The sequence below is a fragment of the Rutilus rutilus genome (genome assembly GCF_951802725.1).
Source record: "Rutilus rutilus genome assembly, chromosome: 25".
Taxonomy (NCBI): domain Eukaryota; kingdom Metazoa; phylum Chordata; class Actinopteri; order Cypriniformes; family Leuciscidae; genus Rutilus; species Rutilus rutilus.
In genome coordinates, this window is record NC_140229.1 from 9,586,161 (window position 1) to 9,608,967 (window position 22,807).

Here is a 22,807-nt window from a genome sequence, read left to right on the forward strand (position 1 = left end):
TATAGCGCGCGCAAAATGTCGACAAGCTCTCTGCGAATCGCGTCGCTAAATCATTCTCGAGTGCGTTTCGCGTTTAGATATTCAGACAGACGTCAATGGGAAAGCAGTCATAGCAGCAGAGGATTGATCAGCCTTTTGAAATCAATTCAAGTAAGTCGATTCTAAGTGCGCCGAGAGCACGCAACTGCGTACAACCGGTAGTCTACGTCCTCATGACCAATTCTGGATAGTGATTTGGGGAACCCTGAGACGTAACGCACGTGTCAGACGGGTAGCTCGTATTCTCCCTCCTGAACTGAACGTGGGATGATCAAGACAGAGGAATACACCGCGTGCCCCCGCAAAGGGTACATCCCTGAGGAAGTTTGCAGCTTTTCTAACTTTCGCTATGCTCATATCATCTTACTTAGAATATTATAGCATGAATATGTTATTTAAACAAGGATGACGTTTATCAATTCACTGCATTATCACACATAAGAACGTGTGATTGCCTCAGCGACTATTGTTTTAATAAATTAAGCAGACCTTTAAAACCATTTTGCATGGTTAGATTTAGAAATTACTTGGCCCATTTATAAACCTTTTTACTTGCAAGAACAAAACAAGTAAAGATATATCTTTGATATATGAATTTAGTTGTAAATTCATAGTAAGTAGTCACGATGAAAACCTGATATACCAACCAACAGTGAACGTGATTTCACCAAGTGCAACATCTTTGTTGATCCTGGAACAACATTCCAATCAAGTTAGGTGCTTACCAGTGTTATTCATCTATCATTTCCCTTTGACTTTAGGGATAACTTATGGGTAGGGTTAGGTTTAGGGATATATTGTTAGGAATACATTTCCAGACAGGAATGTTGAGGAACATGTCTTGGCAAAATCACAGTGAGCACCAAGCATATTTTAAAGGTATAGCGGAGGATTTTCTTTTTCCCGGTGGATCATCAAGACTATAGGTCCTCCTAAGTGTCAATCATTCTGGTGATATGTTTATGTAAGGCCGTCGTACGTGCTTGTGCACGCGATTCATACGATGGCGTTCGCTCAAAACACAGGTTGGGCTTCCCACTGATGCCTCAGTCGCTAAGTTTCTACTTGACAGGTAAAGTTTGGCATGCTTGGAGAAATCCATTTAAAATCACTGCTAGTAAAAGTTAATGTAAGCTATGATTAGCTCGTGCATGCTCTCTCGTGCACACGTTTAATAGGCGTTCCCTCTCGGGAGCAGGTAGAGTGTTGCGCATGTGCATTTTTTTCAAAAAGTGGAGAGGGCGGTTCTTTTCTAAAATTCGGGAAAATCCTCCGCTATACCTTTAATGAATCAATTCACTGAAAAAAAACGTGTGTTTAATCTTGTACATCAGTCCCACATGAATCAAATAAGTTAAACAATCATAATACGTTCATGTAACTTCAACATCATGGAATGAAGTCATTTTAAGTGACCCAATTAAGTAGTCTCTATGTGAATTTTATATGACTCCCTGACATGATTCAGGCATTCGATTTCATATATTCATTCCTCCAATTCAATTTCATGTTAGTGTCACACAGCTGAATTATAAGACTGTATTACCTTGTTAACAAACTATTAGCTAGCAATAGCGCAAATTAGCATATTAAATGTTAATCATTAAATGCTCCTTAAGCAAAGCAGTTATGAAATTAGCTGTATCAGTCCACAGCAAATGTTCCACTCTTCTCCACAATATATTAATGTGAAAACTTGCTCCAATCTGGCATTCATTAAAAAGTCTCTTGTCCTGAGAACACAGTTTGACATTTCGGTTCACATCTACCGTCATTATATTGTTGACTCTTGTCTTGTATGATACCAAATGATCATAAATATGAAATTGGAATGTTAGATTCCAAAAATTCGAAGAGAATTCTCAAAAATATCATAATAATTATTTGAACTAGGTTTTTGAAAACAAACCAACTAAAACAAAAAGACAAATGACTTGAATTGGTCTTTTGCCTTAAGCCACAGTGCACTCAAACATTTGTTAGCTCTGGGGTTTTGGAGATCTGTTTGTTTAATGAAACATGAATCTAGTTATTTTACAGAACCCTCTCTGAACTTCAACAGGGCATTTTGGGTGAACACGTGCCTTCCTTTTTGAATTCAGAGCGAAACGCACACATCACGGATCGCAGGAAGCTCACTGCCGGATTCAATTTCTTTTATTTCAGAGCAGAGGACAGAAAATAACTCTCTTAGACGCTGAGTGGGAAGAGTCTTTGGGAGGCTGCGTTTACTTCCGCTTCTATTTTCAGAGGCCCATCTCCCCATCAGAGCTCCTTTTTTGTCATCGCTGCCTACTCTTTGCATCCCTCCATCTTTTGCTTAGTTGATTCGTATTTGTTTATACTTGTTCGTATTTGATTCGTACTTTCCTCCAGCTGTGAGAAGTTTTTTTGGACTGGACGCCGTAGACTCCCTCCGTTTCTAGAACATCCTGACCTCCAAGTGTCCTCGTTTTTAAAACATACAGATGTAGGATGTATGCATGAAAATGTATGCATGCACGATTTCAAAGAAAAATTCGACAGATTTTTGGTCACATGTGTGGGCACATATTTTGCAATGCACTGTTCGTTAAAAATAACAAGAAGAGATGCTGAATTTTGTTACCTCCTCTCTCTCTCTCTCTCTCTCTCTTGATCTCTATTTCGTTGTCACTTCCGCCCACCCTTCTCATCCTGCTCTCTTCCTCCCTCTCCAATGTAATCGCCCCCACAGAAACTGTCACCTCCCTCCCTCTCTCCCTTTTCTCTCTCCCTGCTTCTCGCATCTCTCCACGTTGTCACTGTATTGTTTCTCTCCCCGCATTTGCAGATGTTCCTCAGTTTGCTATGACGCCGATAATGATATCAGAATTTTCGGAAGATTGATTCAAAAGGCGAGACTTGATGTCTGGAGACAGTAACTGCTCCCTCTATCTCTGTCTCCCTTCTCACTTTCTTTTTTTGTGTCTCTATCTCTCTGTATTCACCCCACAGAATGCACTCAGATCAATACAAAAAAATCCCACACCCCCCTCCCTTATCCTCTGCCTCCCTTCTCTTTCACACCCTCCCACCCACCACGTCTCTCTCTCTCTCTCTCTCTGACTCATGCAGAAATCCCTGCATGCCTGAGCCCAGTTTGTGTTTTCACTCTCTGATTGCAAGGCTGACTTGCATCTAATGAGGTTTGCCGGAGAGAACGAGTGAAAAAGAAGTATGAGCAAGAGGCAAGTGGGTTCTGATTGGTAAAACCCCCTCCACCAACGCATTAATTTACACACACACACACACACACACACAGATTCACACATTTCTATTCCTCCTACCACACCCACCCGTATCGCCCAGCACATCCACACACTCTCTCTGATACAGGTTCATTCATTATACATCAAAAGAACAATCTGAACCGCTGTGAATCCACAGTGTGACGAGTAACTGTCGACAAGTCATATTCCTTTAACAAGATACACATTAAAACCCTGCACTATATGCAAGAGTGAAATCTTTTGTGCGTCATCCACATTGCAGTCGGTGACAGAAGAACACAATACAGTATACCTTATACGAAATGGACAGAAACACTGTAAAAGTGTTCACTGTAAAAAGTGAAAATGTGCAGTTGATTTGCTTTACCTTGCTTGAAATGACTTTCATAGTGTAAAATAATGTAGTTAGGTTGTTTTATTAATGTGAAGTAAAGTGTGCACATAATATAGTGCACATAATATAATAACTATGTACATCATTTTTACAATACCCTTATAGACAAAATATACACATTAAACACTGAACAAGTACTACACTCTTAAAAAATAAAGGTTCCATTTTTCTTTGCATAAAGAACGTAATAATAAAAGAAAACTTAAAGGTATTGCGGAGGATTTTCTTTTTCCGGGTGGATCATCAAGACTATTGGTCCTCCTAGTTGTCAATCATTCTGGTGATATGTTTACGTAAGGCCGTCGTACGTGCTCGTCCCTAGGCAGTTTTCGCTTTCTGCGCATGCGCACTTTCAGGTGTATATGTGTGTTATGAATGTTAGTCCTTCTCTATAAAAGTATTCATGTAACCACATGGCAATAAAGAACCTTTATTTTTAAGCGTATAAACATATTGTGACAGAATGCAATATTAACAGTACTGTGGGGTTCGAAACTCAATGTTTACATAAAACTGGAAATGATGTATATATATGTGTGTGTGTGTGTGTAATTTGTGAAAGTTAGGTCTCATACTTTTGTACCCCATGTACATATATTTTGAATAATTGATTTCTTAACCAGGAACTGAATTCATTTATATTTAAGTTATGTAAAGTTGTTTCCTCCTCATTTGGCACATATTTGGGTACCTTGTAAATTAAACACACTTCCTCAGTCCTTTGCTTCATGGGAAGTCCAGCATCTCTCTCTCTCTCTCTCTCTCTCTCTCTCTCTCTCTCTCTTCCTCTCGCTCTCCTCTTCTGTTCCTCTTCCTCCCTAGAGCTGTTAATGTGAATTAAACATTAAAAAGCTTTCAGAGGCTTGAGGTTATCGGGATACATACGTCACAGGTTCTATACCCTCTCGATTTCAAACGATGTGTTTTTCCAACCCCTCTGCCTCGTTTTCCTCTTTCTTCTCGCTGCATTATCTCTGCATTGCTCATTGTTCTTTCTGCACCTTCTCCACCTCTTCATTTAATTCTCTCATATTAATCACTGTCTCTTTCCCCATGTGTCACCTGGACCACTTCATCCCTCCTTTCACCATCATCCACCTCTTCTCTCATTACTTTTAAAAAGTTGGCTTCAGCCGATCACCCACCACCCTTATACATCCCAAGGGAGAGCGGGGGAGTGAACAGGAGTGTGTGTGAGAGAGAGGGAGAGGGATGGATAAATGAGGGGGCAGGAAAAACCCCCTGGTGTTGTGAATTCACCTGCAGAAAACTCCCTGCCTTGCCCACCTCCGCTCTGCTCATCTGTATTCCGAGTCTTTTCTCTGCTCTCTCTCTCTCTCTTTCTCTCTCCCTCCTCCCGCCTCAATATCTCGTCTCCCTCCTCCTCCCTCGCCTCTTTCCCTCAGTATTACTTTACCTGCAGCATAGTGCAGCACTGAAACATCAGTGTTCCTTTACAGTTGATCCATGTTCAAATGCACTATTAGTGTACAAGCTGGTATCAAATGTAAATATATTGAGGTATATTAATATTTTGTAATTACAATTTATGCAAGTGCCATGGTATTAACTTTTTTGAACATGGCACCATTGTAATACAATATTTCCTCGCATGGTAATAATATCATGTTTTTAAACATGGTAATGAATCGGTATTCATTGGAATACCCTGCAAATTCCATTCATGGTATATGAATATGGCAATCGTTCAGCACCAAAGTATATACAGAGGTGTAACGTCCAGGTTCAAAAAGTAAAAGTCCTCCTCAGTATTTTGTTCCAATCACCTGGATTTGCTAATTAGCACAGGAGATAATAATTAGTGAAATCAGCTGGCTATGTATATGTTAAAGTATCAGAATAGTACTTTTTATAAGAAATTCACAAAAATAAGTGACTCTTCTGGGTGCAACAGCGTTATATGCGATAGCTTTAATGTCTGATTTATAGTGACTTTTAAGAAACCTTTAAGACTTTTTTTAAACAATTCACATGAATGTTTTAGAGACATTGCATATGAGTAAACATTTCTTCAGATGAAAACACACACCTTAAATTGACATCTGACTGACTTGTGATATCAGTGAGGTGTTACACCCTGTGGAGTTGACAGGAAGCACTTCCATAAATGAGGAATTCATACAAAAGGTGAATAGGCTCCTGTCTCTTTAAATGCCTGGCTGATTCCATGTTGCTAGGGAAATAGAGATGTTTACTCCAACATCAGTGTGAGCTGGCTGACTCTCCTGTGTCCTTCCACGTTTTCTCTCTCTCTCTCTCTCTCTCTCTCTCTCTCTCTCTCTCTCCCATTCTCTTTGTGCATTTTTGATTCTCATGATGCTGTTTTTCCCTCCTACTTGCCTCACAGAAAAGGACTATTTAATTTTCAATAAACTAATTAATTCTGGTATTAGTGATGGATGCATGTGCAGTTGCAGAATTGTCATGTGATTGTCAGATATGAGTAGGATAACCAAAGTGATAAAAAAAAAGAAAACTGACCTCATGAACCACATTTTAATGAAGTTGTTCAGCCACACTCGATCTCTGTCTCAACAAGTTTATTTCTGACTTCCAAACCTCCCCATGCAAGATTTTTTGTTACTTTTTAAAGTGTGTGATACATTTAGAGGTTTCATATCTGCAGTAAAACATCTGCAAATTCAAGTCGAGCAGAAGAGAAATAAAAGACAAAACTATGCAGAGAAATTTCTAATGAACGTCCTTGAGGTTGCTCCTGAAAATGCAACAACACTGACACCTTTGGCCATTTGGAGGAACTGCACTTCACATTGGTCAAAAATACCATATGGTGAGACGCACAAAACAACTAATTTCTTATACAACGGAAGGCTATATGTACTATCAATTTAGAATTTTTGCATGTTCAGTGATTTATTTTCTGTTTCGGCTCCTTAATTTGCCATGAAATTTCCTTACTTTTCTCCATTTGCACTCACATGAACAGAACACACAACCACAAAGCACATGACTCACAAGGATGACTCATAGTACCCACCTCTCTGTTCTCACTGAACCCTGTCATCCCTTGAGAGAGAGAGAGAGAGAGAGAGAGAGAGAGAGAGAGAGAGAGAGAGAGAGAGAGAGAGAGAGAGAGAGAGAGAGAGAGAGAGAGAGAGAGAGAGAGAGAGAGAGAGAGAGAGAGAGAGAGAGAGAGAGATGCTTACACTGTAAGGAGACAACAGGCTAATTAAAGTCAAGTGGAGAGCCATTTTTAGCTGTTATTGCATTTTAGAATTTGTAGGAAAATACTATTAAATGCAAAAATACAAAACAAATGAGCATTTTTACTAGTGCTCTCAGACACTGGGACCCAAATGATAATATGCATATACACAGACACACACACACACACACACAATTTGTTTTTCTGAGTGAAAATATTAGGCTACTATAATTTTAATTTAATGTAGGCTTAATAAATAGCCTATAATTACGTAAGCCTATATGATTTGTCAGGGTATGATTATTGTTGTATTAATTACTATTAAAAGTCACATTTAATAAGTGTTATTCATAATTCAGAAGTTTATAGATAACAATAATTGAAGATGTAGCCTGCCCTACACATACATAAATATTCATAAATGTGAGTTTCTTAAAACAAAGCTATTGTTTTCTGTTTTGCAAAAATATTTTTAGAATTACTGTAAATCTTTGAGTTTTACAAAAAGGAAAAGTGAAAAAAGATTTAGTTTATTTGGGAATTTTAATTCATGAGAATACCCTTATAGCCTATATACACTGCCTTTTTAATATTCGTCTCTCTCTCTCTCTCTCTCTCTCTCTCTCTCTCTCTCTCGTCAAGGCAAACCACTCCGCATTATGACGGGATAGTCTTAATTTTTAAACGCGTTTTGGTTGTATGGCTTTTTGGCCCTACAGAGTCGCCGTGTGTTTGTGTTTGTTTCTTACGAAAATGGCGGACGAGCTGGATAGAGTACGAATTTCAGCCGCGGAGCTACGAGCAGAAGCGTCGAATTTCACAACACACGGCGACAATATAAAAGGTCAGGGGCTCTATCCATGTTTATAACAATGTAAGAAAGGGAGTAGTCGAAGACAAGCCCTATTTTGACAAGTCACGTCAAACTTGGGGTTCAGTTTGCTAATATCTAGCTAGCATAACAGTTAACAACGGTCGCCACTCATGTGGGTTGAACGGCGCTTGTTTTGAAAAAACAAAACAAAAAACATTCAACATTTTTTTCCGGGTTTTTCTGCATAATTACATTGAATAGGCCCTGCTTTGTCGCTTAGCTTAAAGCACATAAATAAGAAATAATATTTTCCATTTGTTTAAAGAAGCAAGTGTAATGCTAACTATTAACTTACTGGCTATTGAAGGCGGCAACTTCTTAAATGATATATTTATTTAAAATGGAGAGTTTATAAATAAGATGGTATCCAACCCCAATTCTTTAACTTTACATTATAACTTGATTACTGCTGTCTATGTGTATGTAGTAAACGCACTGTTGGGTAAGCGTGTTTATAGTGGATGTGCAACAGGTTGTTCCTCGGGTGCAGTAGTAACAGCAATTTGGTCTTGATTTTGTGTACTAACTAAAGTATTATGTTGCTATTTATTTCTGTCTCCTATAACGCAGTCGATCACACATTTCCTAAATAATGGCTAAATTAAAAAAAAATGATGACATTAGGGGACCGGATCCCACTAGGGGGCCTCGAGATGACTTACAATGATTTAAAATGAGCCAAAACTCATTTTAAAACTAAATATCAAGATAATTCTTATTTTAATCCATTTTGTTTTTTTCTTTAAAGAATCAGGATTTCTACGGTATGAGTTATAATTAAACAAATTCTAGACTTGAAAAAAAAAAAAGTAATGCAAAGTAATAAAATCTCATAACACCTTGGGCATTTTTTAACTAATTAATTTTTTTTTGTTAACCCAAGCTCTAAAATATTTTATTGGGTAGAAATTTTGAGTAAAAAGTATATATATATATAAAAAAAAGAGGTAACCTTAATTCTTGTCCAGTAAATCATGGGACACTGGATAAGCCAGCCTTCGAATATTGTAATTGACAATGTGAGGCCTTGGAATCAAAAGGGTTAAGAACCACTGCCCTAATGTACTCTTTTGCCAATAAAATATACATTTTCTGTTTTTGTCGTCTTTTTCTCAGAATTGCAAGAGGAGGGTAAGAAACAACGGCAACGAGACAGTAAACGTCCAGACCTGCAGTTGTACAAACCTGGTTCTGGCCATCCACGCAAACATAAGGACAGCTCAGAAGGAGCTGGCTCATACCCTGTGCACCCACCAGAAGATTGTGGTTTTGGTAATGACACCAAAATGCCTGACGGCTCACCTACCAGTCCTGGATGCTCTCACATCCCTGGTATAGACAGTGGAGACTTTCCAAATGATGGTCAGCCTGAAACGAATCATAACACTAAAGGGCACGTTAGTGGCAAGAACCACCTACTTGTGTTACAAGATGGAAATGCTGTTAAAAGCATTGAAGGTGCTGGGACGCCAAGGTCTCCGAAGCAGTCACGAAAGATGCGAAAGCCAGACCGTGAGATATATCAGCCAGGGGGCCGAAGATCTCAAGGAAACAAAGAGACTGGGGCGAGCAAAGAATTAGATGGGGATCGAAGACAAGAGGAAGAAGTGGGTGGGAAATATGTTGAATCACTTACAAAGGGTGAGAAAGAGGAAAAGCGTAGAAACAGGCGTGGGAAAGATGGCAGGAAAAAGCAAGAGTCCAAAGGAAATGTAGACTCCCCCTCTGCGAATAAAAATGAGAATAATGTCGAGAATATCACTAGTAACATCAGCGAACTCCAAGTAGAGTCTGAGGAAGGTAGAGATGGAGGTGGGCAGGATGGTGCAAACCGGAGAAAACCTAGTGGGGAAGGACGAAGAAGCCAAGCAGGTGAAGAGAATGGAGGAATCGGAGAAGACAAAAAAAAGGAGAGGGGTAATGGGAAATCCAAAGCAGGAAGGGAGAAAGGTAACAACCAGGTCTTTGTCAAAAAAGAGGAAGGGGAGGGAGGGAAAGGTACAGAGGCAGCTCAGCCTGAAGGAAAAAGGCAGAGGAATGTTGGCGCAAAGGAGGTGAGCCATAACCAGAACATGAACCGTGAAAAACAAACAGGGAACAGGCCGAAAGAGAGAGGGAAACCATGTGAGAGAACAGATTCAAACCGAGTCAACGCTGCCTCAAAGCGATACTCTCAATCAGACATCCGACGACCCCGAAACCGCACGTACAGCACGAGTTCGGCCAGTAGCGGGACCAGTATGGATGGTCTGGCTGAAGCTGAGAGACTTAGAGGAGAGGGTCGGCAGTTGTCAGCACGCACTGTGGATAGAACCACTGGACAGAGGGAGTTCGTCCGAGGGAGCCTGGCCCGCCCGAGGAGACGGACAGCCCGGACCTTGTCCTCCACAGATTCGCTGGAGGAAAATGAGGCGTGGGAGCGAGGAGATAGACAAGGCAGAGTTTCTGATGAAGCCAAGAGCACCCACAGGGGTCCTGAAGGGGGCGGAAGAGGCCAAAGAGCGCCTGCGCCCAGTGGTCGAGGAGGAATTTTGAGAGTTTCTTTGGACAAGCATTCAAGTGAAGAGCAAGCGAGCCGAAAAAACCCTAGAGGTCGTGGGAGGGGAATCCTAGTGCTTCCTGCCCACACTGATCTAACTTTAACCCCTGAGCCTGGGCCTCAGCTTCGAGGAATGAGAGGAGGAATGGGTCTGGGCCGAGGAAGAGGCGGCCGTGGAGGAGGGGCAAGACGACTTTGGGACCCGAATAACCCAGATAAGAAACCAGCGCTGGTGTCAAGCCAACAGTCCAAGCATGCATCTCTCCAGCAGGCTTTGTACTTGCAGCAGGGTGGATGCGGGCCGTTGCACTTCCTGGATACTGATGACGAGACTGCAGGAAGTCCTCCTGTCCGCCAGGGAGAGTATTTTCAAAACCAGCAAGCTGCTGCGATGGCTTACTACAAATTCCAGAATTCCGACAATCCCTACTGTTATCCATTACCAGCCAATTCCCCCAACACCCCGCCACGCTATCCATACCCATATCACATTCCCTACCAAATTCCTGGCTCTAATGGGATCTATCCCACCTCTGCTATGCCACCTTTTTATGGACCCTATGGGCAAGGTGGGCCAGGTTATCCCACGGCAGCGGGAGCTAGTCTCACTCCAGAAGAGGCAGAGGTGCAGACCAGAGGAGAGCTGGGAAAGCTGCTTCGGCTGGCTGACAGTCAGGAACTCCAACTCAGTAACCTGCTGTCCCGGGAAAGACTGAGCCCAGAGGGACTGGAGAGAATGGCCCAGCTCAGGTGTGTATTGAAAGTAAAACATGGGTATTTTAAATAGGAAAACATGGGATTTGTTATATTAGAGTTCTACAATTATACATTTTATGTCATTGTCTCATAATGGATATTATCCCAGCCTGGTTAAATTTTTCCTGTCATTTTTTTCTGATGTTTATCCAGGGCTGAACTCCTGACGTTATACGAGCGGGTGATTTTGACAGACATAGAGTTCTCCGACTCTCAAAACCTAGATCAGGCCCTGTGGAAAAATGTGTTTTACCAGGTGATAGAGAGGTTTAGGCAGCTTCTGAAAGACACTGCCCCACAGATCAAAACCATGCTGATGACCATTCTGGAAGAGGTAGATATGCACAAAGTTGTCTATATCCCCCTTATGAAAGTCATAGTCATTGTCTAATTTTGTTTTCTCCCTGATGTCAAATTTACACTACCATTGAAAAGTTTGGAGTCAGTAAGATTTTTTTTTTTTTTAGCAAGGATGCATTAAATTGATCAAAGGTGACAGTAAAGATATTTATAATGTTTAAAAAAAACTTCTGAACTTTCCATAAAAATGTTAAGCAGCAAAAATGTTTTCCACATTGATGATAATAAGAAATGTTTCTTGAACAGCAAGTCATAGTAGAATGATTTTTGAAGGATCATGTGACACTGAAGACTGGGGTAATGATGCTGAAAATGTAACTTTGCCATCACAGGAATAAATTACAGCTTAAAATTTATTATAGTAGAAAACTTATTTTAAATTAAGTTATTTCACAATATTGCCTTTTGTATGATGTTTTGATCAAATACAATAAATGCAGCCTTAATGAGCATGTGACTTGAATTAAAAAAGAAAATCTTATCAATCCCAAACTTTTTAATGGTAGTAGTGTGTAAAGCATTTGAGCAGATGTTCTTATCCAGAGTGACTTTCAAAAGTGCTTAAGTTTCACATTCAGGATGATTTAATGGGCACTTGTCCTTTTGGAATAAAATTGTGAATTACTTTGTAAAAAAAAAAAAAAAATTGTATTTCTTTCTTTTTTTCATATTACATCACTCAGCAATACAATAATCAATTTGTGACTAAAAGTGAAGGTGCAATGTTTATTCTTTGCTCTAGGGGGCAGTATTCTTTGATTCACTTCTACAGAAGTTGCAGACAGTGTTTCAGTTCAAGCTGGAGGACTATATGGACTGCATGGCTATACGAGCAAGACCTCTACGCAAGACGGTACACAAATACCATAAATTACTTAGGAATATCGGCCCAGCTGTTTCCATGTCTTAAGGGGTTTGCTATAACAGGCTATATGCCTTTTATAGTTTGTTCTACTATCGTTGAATAGAAATTTATGCAAGCACATTCAACAAGTGTGAATCCACTTTACCTTGTTTCAGGTCAAGTATGCTCTGATCAGTGCCCAGCGCTGCATGATCTGTCAGGGCGATATCGCACGATATCGTGAACAGGCTAGTGACTCTGCTAACTATGGGAAGGCCCGCAGGTAAGTCTGTCATTGCTACATTAAACTTGAAGTTACTCAAAACCAAAGGTGTATTTATAGCATATTACAGTTTTTTGATATACATACATGCTCCTCTGTTTATATCATGACATATTGACTGATGATAAATTGAATTAGTGCAACGTAAATAATTTCTTATTTTTTTACCCCTTCATTTACTTATGGGAAGTCATTGGTTAAGTTGTGTTGTTGCGTTTTCACATTTCAATGTTGACAATTTGTCTTTTCTCTTGTTCAGTTGGTATCTAAAAGCTCAGCAGATTGCGCCGAAAAATGGACGACCCTACAACCAGCTGGCCCTTCTAGCAGTGTACACGGTGAGACCACCCGCATAACATTAGACAGTGTTAAAATGCGTACATTAACGTTTTAATATAAAATATTTAGATATATATTGTATCAATACATATATAAATATATTTGTACTTTTATTTAAAAATTATTTTAAATATTTAAATAATTAGTCTTAAGTTTTAAACCTTTTATTTTTTTATAATTGCTTGTATGTTATTCGCTTAAATGACTATTATTAACATGAAAGTTAAACTAATTTATTCTCCTCCCATCTCACTTTTAGAAGCGAAAGCTGGATGCTGTATACTATTACATGCGTAGTCTAGCTGCTAGTAACCCGATCCTCACAGCCAAGGAGAGCCTGATGAGTCTGTTTGAGGAAGCCAAGCGCAAGGTATGCATGTTAACACCACTCTTCCAATAGAATCAAACTTTTTGTTTCTGGGTGTCATATTTGTTAATCTCTCCCAACCTAGGCTGACCAGATTGAACGTAGACGAAAGCAGGATTCAGATGGAGGTACCCATGGTTCCAGAGGTCATGCGGGTGGGCGTCGTGGTGAGGACGCCTCCCGTGTGGAGATTTGGATACGTCCGAGTGGGAATCCGGGAACTTCTCGTCCAACAGGCAGTGAATCTGGAAAGGACTCTGAGCTGGATGGAGAGCTTGGAGCTTTGAGTGCCAGTGATGTGAGTGCTTTTGAAAACATAGTGTTATTTGTGCTGGGTTACTTTGATCACCAAAAAAATCGGAGGTTATTTTATACTAACATAAGGCCGCAATGTTTAGATTGCTGTCACTGCCCTAATCTTTCATTGCTCTCTTAAGTTTCAGAGAAATTACCAAATAAAATGCCACCGTTGCTAAAACATGTGCTGACAAATAGATAAAATTTTTATATATTTTTTAAAACATGTTTATTAAGAAAGAGTCAGACTAGCAGCCTGTTGCACTTTAGGCAAGATATATTCCTCTGAGGCACACAAATGTTTTCACAAATTTTTCAGACACAAATAGAGGCAGACGCACGCAACGACACGCGTACAAACACCCGTGCGCATAAGGAGAGCCAAAGAGGTCATGTCAACTTGTTTATCAGTTGCACAGGATGAGGCTGACTATGAGTCACTCATCAGTGGCAGAAAAGGGCATCATAGTGCCCTCATTTCGGTAACCTTGGACATTTGCCTATGTCAGCATTAAGTGCACACTTACTCTTTAACCCTTTAGAACCTGAAGCTAAAATAGGTGTTTTTCACATAATTTGATTTTTTGACTAAAATTCTAAAACAATGTGCTATCTTCATGTGCAAGGTGTCATCTTTTTCAGAAAAAGATAAGCTTTCAACAAATTACAGTTATTGACAATTATTGTGTGTGGTGAGTTTATAAATAGAATTTAAATTGACAAAAAAAAAAAAAACGAGAGTAAATTTACTGATTTTTATTTAGAAAAAAAACAGAAAAAATCATGAACGAAAGAAACTAACACTTTAAAGTTGAAAAATGAACTATAATACATATATACAAGTCTTTTTTGTGACATTGGGTTGCACAGTTTTCATTTAGGACGCTTTTTGTCATACACGCACACATACATGCACGCATTCATAGGCACGCACACATACACATGCACGCAACGCACTACTACGTAGCTTAGATACGTGAAAGAGTAACGGCCATCCGCCTCCCAAATTTCATTAAAAATCATCCCAATCCCCTCTTCTGCTGTCTAACACTTATTTCGCCATGTATTTGTTTGTTTCTTTTATTATTTTATGCAATCCAAAACACTCTAACGTCGTCGTATCTCTCTGTTCAAATCCTTCCATCCCGCGCTGCTGTCATTTGCAGACGGAAAGCATGACATTACCGTAATAAGCCGTATATTGGCAAAAAGCGCATGATGTCTACTTTCAGGAACTATTTGAATTATTTTGATAGTGCAAACTGTTGAAGAGTTACAGTGACATGAATACAGCTCGGTTGGCTGTGTCGTCGACAACACATCCGGTTTTAAAGGGTTAAAGAAATTTGACCTTTTTCCACCCCACCATTGTTCTTTTGTCAGGGTTAGCAGGTTGTTTTGAGCCCTCTGATTCTGGCTTCAGGCAATACACTGATTTAATTAAAGAAGAGCGTTTTAGGTTTATCTGCCAATCAAGGTGCCCATCCTGTGGCGAGTTGGTACATTTTCTGATCATTTTGTTTATGCATTAACTCTTGGTGACTGCGCATACCTATGGAGCTATTGGTTTCAGGGGGGAAAACCTTTTTTTTTACTACAGTGAACAATCTCTATAATTTCATCCATTTTAGCTGAAGGTAAATTACACATCTACTTACATTTTTCTGTCCTTTTCTTTACAGCTCAATAAGAGGTTTATTTTGAGTTTCCTATACACTCATGGAAAGCTCTTCACTAAAGTAGGGTAAGTCTTAAAGTCAACAGATTCATTGTAAACAGCAGTTTTTATACTGTGTTGTTTTGCTTTTAAATTGACTTTTGACTTAGAAGGTCATCTCAGTCCAATCATATTGAAATTTCAGAGTACTGATTTTTGAAGAGAACCTAGATTATGTATCATTTGCAACGGTTCCTGAGAGGAACTTTTTGGGATCAGAACAAGTTCATCTGTATCTACAGCACTGACTATAAAGCATGTTTGATTGGAAGTTCCTGCCTTAAATTATATTAGGCAACTGTTTTATTCAGAATTTTTTTAATGGACATTTTTAAAAAGACCTGTATTAATGTTTTAATTTTGCCATAAAAAAAGCCTTTGCTGCTGATATAATAATAAATAAATAAAATATCTACAGAATCTGTGACATGCTGGTAATTACCACAGAAATGAATTTTTATTTAATGTGTCGTGTTTGGTCCTCAGGATGGAGAGTTTTCCTGCTGTAGCCAGTCGAGTGTTGCAGGAGTTTCGGGCTCTCCTCCAGCACAGCCCCTCCCCCCTCGGCAGCACACGCATGCTGCAGATCATCACAATTAACATGTTCACCATCCATAACGCACAGATTAGAGGTAAAAATACAACACTAGCAGCGGCCATAGAGCCTCTCCAGTCCATTGAAAATAATCTTTCTTGCTTCCCACTTTGCTATGCCACTCAATTTTTCTCTCTTTCTTTCTCATAGCTGAAAGGCAGGGTGAATCTCGGTCTGTATTGGAGGAGCAGACCATATCCCTAGGTTTAGCTATGTTTGGTCTTCTTGTCCAGCGTTGCACTGAGCTCTTGAAGGAAACGCCTGCTGGTGAGTAATGTGTTTTTTTAGTGAATTTTTTACATTCTTAAGAGGTAAAAATCTCAGTATATGTGAGCCCTATGCTGCTTTGTCTGATAGTTTGCTTTCTCTTTTTTGTCTCCCCCAGAGTCTATCCCAGCAGAAGAGCTGGGGGAGTTTGATGAGATGGATGATGAAGAGGGGATGGTACGGGTGTCCTCCTTCCCTCCTGACCTGAGAGAGCTGCTGCCCAGCATGAAGGTCTGGTCCGACTGGATGCTCGGACACCCCGACAAGTGGAACCCTCCTCCCTGCAGTATTCAGTGAGTCTTGCTTGCAGTACATTCACAGAACTGTTGATTTGAAGCTGAGCTGGAGTAATATGGTAATGTGTGTGTTTACAGGGGGAGTCCAGATGTGTGGCAGTGTCTCGCAGATCTTTGCAACTCTTTCTCACGCGTGTACCACGGTGAGGTTCTGCTGTATAAAGCTGATGCGGATGGAGAAGGAGACGAGGAGCTCAGAGTCCTGCAGCTGGAGGAGGACAAAATGCTCTCTGGCTTTGTCCCGCTGCTCGCTGCCCCACAGGAAGCCTGCTATATAGACCAAGGAACAGATGCGGTCAGTAATGTACACGTCTATGCATACTAACACATTACATAACACTGCCAAATTGCATGCTTGGGTGGATAATATATAAAATTAGGACTCAGTAGTAGGGCTGGGCGATATAATTTTTCTCGATAAAACGATATCAAGAGTTCGATAAATGTTCGATAATGTTTATGCGCCAAAAGCGGAACGAAACTCATTTGAACAGCGCGCCACACAGACCATTTATCCGCTCAGCTCAAAGTCCAAACGGCAGCGCAGCGCGAGCTCGCTAGAGCAGATGCGTTTACTCTGATCGGTCTCGGTCACGAGATCCAGTGAGAAGCGCTTGAATTCAGTGAAGAACACAAATGTCTCAGTGATTTAAACCAGTTTAAAGGCAGATGAAACAGCGCTGACAAACAGGAGAAACACTGTGCACAACGACACTGTCAGAAGGCTTTTCCGTCTACAAATTCCCATCATTTTCCATGGATTTACTGTAACATTAGCCTATTAATATTAACTGCACCATGAAATGTGGGATATTCATATTGAATTATATTATACTATTAATGTAGACAATGTATTAAAGGACTGATGGAATATAATTACAGTATTTAATAATGTATTTAGGCTACTGTTTTTCATACAAATACCATAGAAACCATAAAGTTACATTTTGCCATGATAGTGAGGTGCTACAGGCTATGCCTGGTTTTATCTGTGGTTATCATGATCTAAATGCATGATACTGGATGACCAATGGTTAAGTTTAATAAACAGTCAGAATATTACATTTTACCAAATAAAAATTAGCACATGCAGAAACTAAGAAATTAATTGTCCAATAAAGCTATTTATTTTGTTAACGAAAAATGTCAAATGTTTGAATGTTCTACCTCAGATTTGTGAAATTCACCAGTTTGGCAAGTGTTTGTCATGTTATGTTCTGACAATAAAGAGTAGTTTAAAACCACAATTAACGCTCTTGTTTCTACAACTTTCACTTAGGAGCAAAAATCTGCCTTTAAACTTGAAAGAAATAAAGATTTGACTTTTATCGTGATAATTATCGATATCGACTGATATCAAAAAATTATCGTGATAAATTTTTTTTGGCCATATCGCCCAGCCCTACTCAGTAGATTACAATAATTTGCAATTTAACCTTTATTTATTATTATAATTATATTTTGTTTTAGTTAAAAATCTACTGTAGATTATTTTAATAAATAAATTAGCTGTAAATTTAATGTACTGCCTCCTGGGTGAAATAATGTATCAAAATTAGTGCACTTAGTAGATTCAAATAATTGCAATTTATTTTTTATTAATTCTTAATTTGCCATTTTTTCACTTTTTAATTCAAAGTTGATAAAATTGGCCTTAAAAAAAAAAAATGATGTAGTCCATTCAGTGTTATTAATGCATTCTTTTTAGGAAAGAAAATACTCTATAATAATTTAATTCTATACAAAGATTTGATTTATTAAGTCAATGAGCTGTTAAGGTCTTTCTCATCATTTACTAATAAATGTGAGTGAAAACACCTGTGCTGCCGTTCTTATTCTGATCACACAACTCAGTTATTTATTTGAGTGAAATTCATTGTTCGCTTTATGATTTTAATCACATTTAATTGAATAAATTAACTTTAGCAGCTGTAGTTTTCTCACATCTGAATGATTGTTTCTGTATCGTAGGCTATAGCAGCTGACTGTAAGAGAGTGACCGTTCTGAAATACTTCCTGGAAGCTCTGTGCGGGCAAGAAGAGCCGCTGCTGGCTTTTAAGGGAGGAAAGTACATTTCCATGGCAACACCACTTACAGCCAGCGTAAATGACGAGAACAAGATGCAAACGCAAGAACTGGTACAGCAAACCTGTCATTTCCTGGATGTGTGAAAGAGAATTTCATCTATTTTGTTTTGCTTTTCCCTGAATCATTGACAGTCTTTTTCCAGTAACCCACCCAACAGAGTGTGCGGTTAACTATCTGGGCAGAGCACTGCTAATTCCACTGTTTTCTCAGGAGGATGATGTCATTGTGGAGGAATCGTCTCTCTCTGCTTCAGAAGGGGAGATCGATGGAGAGATTGAAGGAGACGGAAGCGAGGATGATATCAGAGAGCTGAGGGCACGGCGCCACGCTCTCACACACAAGCTGGCACAGCAGCAGAAACGCAGGGACAAGATTCAGGTATCTCAAGATGCCATCTTTATCTATACACATTGTCTGCTTCTAATGTTAGTCAGTGTTTCTTGCACCAGAATAGATCAAACTAATGAATTAGAGCTGACAAAGTGTTTGTTTCTGTCCTCCAGGCTGTTCTGCAGATGGGTGGGCAGCTGGAGATTGAGATCAGGCCATTCTATCTGGTCCCTGACACAAACGGCTTCATAGATCATCTGGAGGGCCTGAGGAAGCTTCTGGCCTGTGGGACGTACGTTCTGGTTGTGCCTCTTATCGGTGAGACCCTCTTTGATCATTAAAATGCACGCAAATGTTTCACTCTTTCTTTCTGTCTAATGTTTCTCTGTTTTTGTGACAGTGATCACGGAGTTGGACGGTCTGGCTAAAGGGCAGGACAGTCGTGAGGGGATCAGTAATGGTGCCCATGCCCGACAGGTGCAGGAGAGAGCCAGAGCAGCGGTCATGTGTCTAGAGAAAGCCTTCGAGTCTAGAGATCCCTGCATCAGAGCGCTCACCAGCCGAGGAAACACACTGGAGTCCATCGCCTTCCGTAGTGAGGACACCTCTGGACAAAAGGTCTGTGTTTCTTCCTCTTTGTGAAAGCAAGGTGGCGCTAATCTACAGCGGATAATGCTTGGTTCAAACCTCAGTTCTAATCAATTTCCTCTTTCCTTATTGTTTCCTTTTCATCTAAACCACTGTAAGTTTGCCATCAAGTTGAGTGCTAAAGGTTCAGTAGTGGTTCAGCTAAATAAAAAATAAAAAAATGCTTTTGATGGTATATATGTTTATAAATATGTATTTGCTCTGAAATAGCATTTTATTTTATATTATTTTTTTATTACAGTCAGGGAATGTATAATTTTGACTAACAGCCATTTAAATTCATAGAGCCACAAAATTCGTCTTAGTTATAAAATGTTCAATGTTGATGATTTCCACATTATTAGTTTGCTGCCATTCAAGTTTGAGGTCAGTAAGATTTTTTTTTTTTATAAAGAAATTATTATTTTTATTCAGCAAGGAAACATTAAATTGATCAAAAGTGACATACATTTACATTGTCAAAAAAAATCTTTCAGATAAATAATGTTCTTTTGAACTTTTTATTAATCAAAAGTCCATCACAGGAATAAGTTACATTTAAAATATTTTAAAAGTTAATTTAAGTTCACAATATTACTGTATTTACTGTATTTTGATCAAATAAATGCAGCCTGGGTGAGCATAAGAGACTTAAAAAAAAAAAAAAAACTGACCCCAAACTTTTGATCTGTAGTGTATATGCACCAATATAACAACATAGTAATGTTTACTTAAATAATTGTTACCAGAATAATTTTTGTTGAGTTCTGCGATGTCACAAATGAATTGTTGAATTCAAGCAGTTCAAACTGATTCAAACACGGAACTGAACTTAACCCTATGATGACCCCTTAACTTTTGATGCTGAAGTTCAAATCATCAGTGCTCTTTATTTTATTTGATTTTTTTTTATTAGGTAATAAAAGCATAATTTTGATTAAGAGATTGTCCTAAAATTATGTCTTAACACTCTCATATATATAAGTCACAAGACAAGGAGAGACTGCATAATTAGTCTTCAGGGAATGTAACATTCATACACAGTTCTGTGGTTCGGAAAACGTTTTCACGTCAACCTGCAACTCTAGTGTGGAAAAAACCCTTTCATTTTAAAGTTCATAAATGCACATGGGACTATAAAGTCTATTTTAAAGCCACCCACTCATTGTGCATTTCTTTCCCCAGGGCAACAACGATGATGTCATCCTGTCCTGCTGTCTGCACTACTGTCAGGACAAAGCCAAGGACTTCATGCCTGTGGAGAGAAGTCAGTTCACTTACTTGTACTTGTTAGGGGCCGTACACACGTGGCACTTTTGCATTCCATCTGCATTTGATAGATTGTTAGTCTTTCATATTCTTATTGCGATAATAACCAGCTGAATGTACATTATCCTTCTTATTACATGACTACCTATAAATTGACTCAAAATGTTGATTTAATTTGATATTTTATTAGCTCGTTAAACACAAAGCTTTCACGAAGTACAGTTCTTAGCAAGTTCCTATAAGTTTTGTATCACTTACTACACAGCTTTTCACCACATAAATAATTACATGAGATATAGGGTTCTTCTCAATCTGAAGGCTGCATATCTCGGCTGCCACCTCATCAGGCTCCGTCAAAGAACGTCTCAATGTAAAGGATCCTTCGAAGGCAGCCATCGTTTCGCGTCCTTTTGAAGGATACATTGTGTTTTTTCAATATCGCACACTCCTATCGGAATGGCACGACTAACCAATCAGAATCAAGCATTTCAGAACGCATGTAATAAACATACTTAAACGCTTAAAAGCATCCTGTTTATAAAAGCAAGAATGTTTTCTATACAAATGCTCTTTGAATTTGTTTGTTTCCTGACTGACCAGTTTTGTGTTCTCCACCAGATGGGCCGGTGCGGTTGCGCAGGGAGGTGGTCTTGCTCACGGACGACCGCAACCTGCGAGTCAAAGCTCTCACACGCAACGTTCCGGTCCGAGACATCCCCGCGTTCCTGATCTGGGCTAAAGTAGGCTGAACCGCAGACCCGACCTACTGCTGTACAAACCAATCATCCTCCACTGAGGAATTGATGTCACAGAGAGAGGATGAAGATAAAGGGGAAAGATACTGCAAGTTTTTGTCGAACTGACAAAAAAAAAAAGAGTGGAGTAACACATCAAGCTACTTTAACAAGAAAGAATGGAGGATTTCCCCCTTAAAACGCAGCGTGCATAGACAACCGCTTACTTCGGACACGGTTGGAGAGGTTGAACGCAGCTTAGCTGATTAAGGGGGGTTAATTAAAGTGCAGAAATGCTGTAGAAGAGGAAGCAGGCGAGGTGTACGTGTGAGTAAGAGAACCCAGCATCAGCTGCTCTGCTGTTTAGAGTGTCAGCTTGTAGTGTTTGTGTGGAGTCACGCAGGCGGATGAGCTCATTCCAGCGCTTCCGTCTCTCTCTCCAAGGGCCTGTGATGAGGTGAGCGCTCCAGTAGGGGGCGGCGTGAGGCGGTCTCACGTTCCTGCTCTGTGGCCCAAGTGGCCCTGATTGCGTTTTCATTGCCTCCGGTGCATGCTTGGTTTGCTCTAAGCATGATTGGTTTAAAGCTCTTATGATTTTTTTTTTCTTGCGTATTTAAGTTTGCATTGCATTTTTGCCTTCGGTTTTGACTGTCAGGTTCTTGTTTTTCATTTAGGTCACATGGTTTTGTTGTAATACACTCTGTCCAACTGTCTGATCTTCTGTAGTTGCTGTATGGAAGCATTAAGTGTGTCAGAAATTGAATTTTGCATTGTAACATCTGTATTCCTGTGTCAAGTAAATACTGATGTAATGAATCTGTCATCACTGTAATCAGTTCTACTTTGAGGAAAATTAGGCTTTGCTGAAAATTATTCACAAGGTGTCTCTGAATAAATGGAACATGAAATCTGCAATTTTGGACAACTTGGATGAGCTGTGAAGTGGATTATTTATAAACTGCTGTCACAACCATCAAGAGAAACACAATGGATGCTGTTTAGTTGTCATCGTTGAAATTTTTGTGCAAATTATTTTCATGCCTGTATTTGAGTGGATCGTCTGTGCTGATGTTTTAGTGTGGTTATTATTTCTCTTTCCCAGAACTGAAGTATTATAGTTCTAATGGGACCTGGTATGTCATCTTGTTAGAGCCTGTTTGTTTTAATGGTCAAATATCATACTCGCATTTCTGTTCTGTGGTAACAAGAAGCCATGTTTGGCTTTAAGCAGCATCTGAATTAATCACCTCTGGTCACAAGTCTTCCTGATTTGTTTTTAATGTTGTGGATTTAATTAAAATTTCTGAGTTAATCATTTGTGTTGTCACTTCTGTATTAATGTTTTTCCAGCAC

The 22,807-nt window shown here is 39.4% G+C and overlaps 1 protein-coding gene across 1 annotated transcript; it reads left to right on the forward strand.

Annotated features, from left to right (window-relative positions):
- Positions 1-7,570: 7,570 nt before the first annotated feature.
- smg6 (SMG6 nonsense mediated mRNA decay factor) lies at positions 7,571-22,766 on the forward strand (the record flags this gene model as incomplete). The annotated part of the gene is made up of 19 exons (XM_084400965.1): positions 7,571-7,715; positions 8,862-11,034; positions 11,194-11,374; positions 12,143-12,253; positions 12,421-12,527; positions 12,787-12,865; positions 13,126-13,236; positions 13,319-13,531; positions 15,213-15,274; positions 15,734-15,879; positions 15,993-16,109; positions 16,228-16,402; positions 16,484-16,700; positions 18,377-18,544; positions 18,705-18,872; positions 18,998-19,142; positions 19,225-19,442; positions 20,637-20,718; positions 21,339-22,766. The coding sequence occupies 19 exons, from the start codon at positions 7,571-7,573 to the stop codon at positions 21,467-21,469; spliced, it is 4,749 nt and encodes a 1,582-aa protein (XP_084257091.1). The 3' UTR covers positions 21,470-22,766.
- Positions 22,767-22,807: the final 41 nt, after the last annotated feature.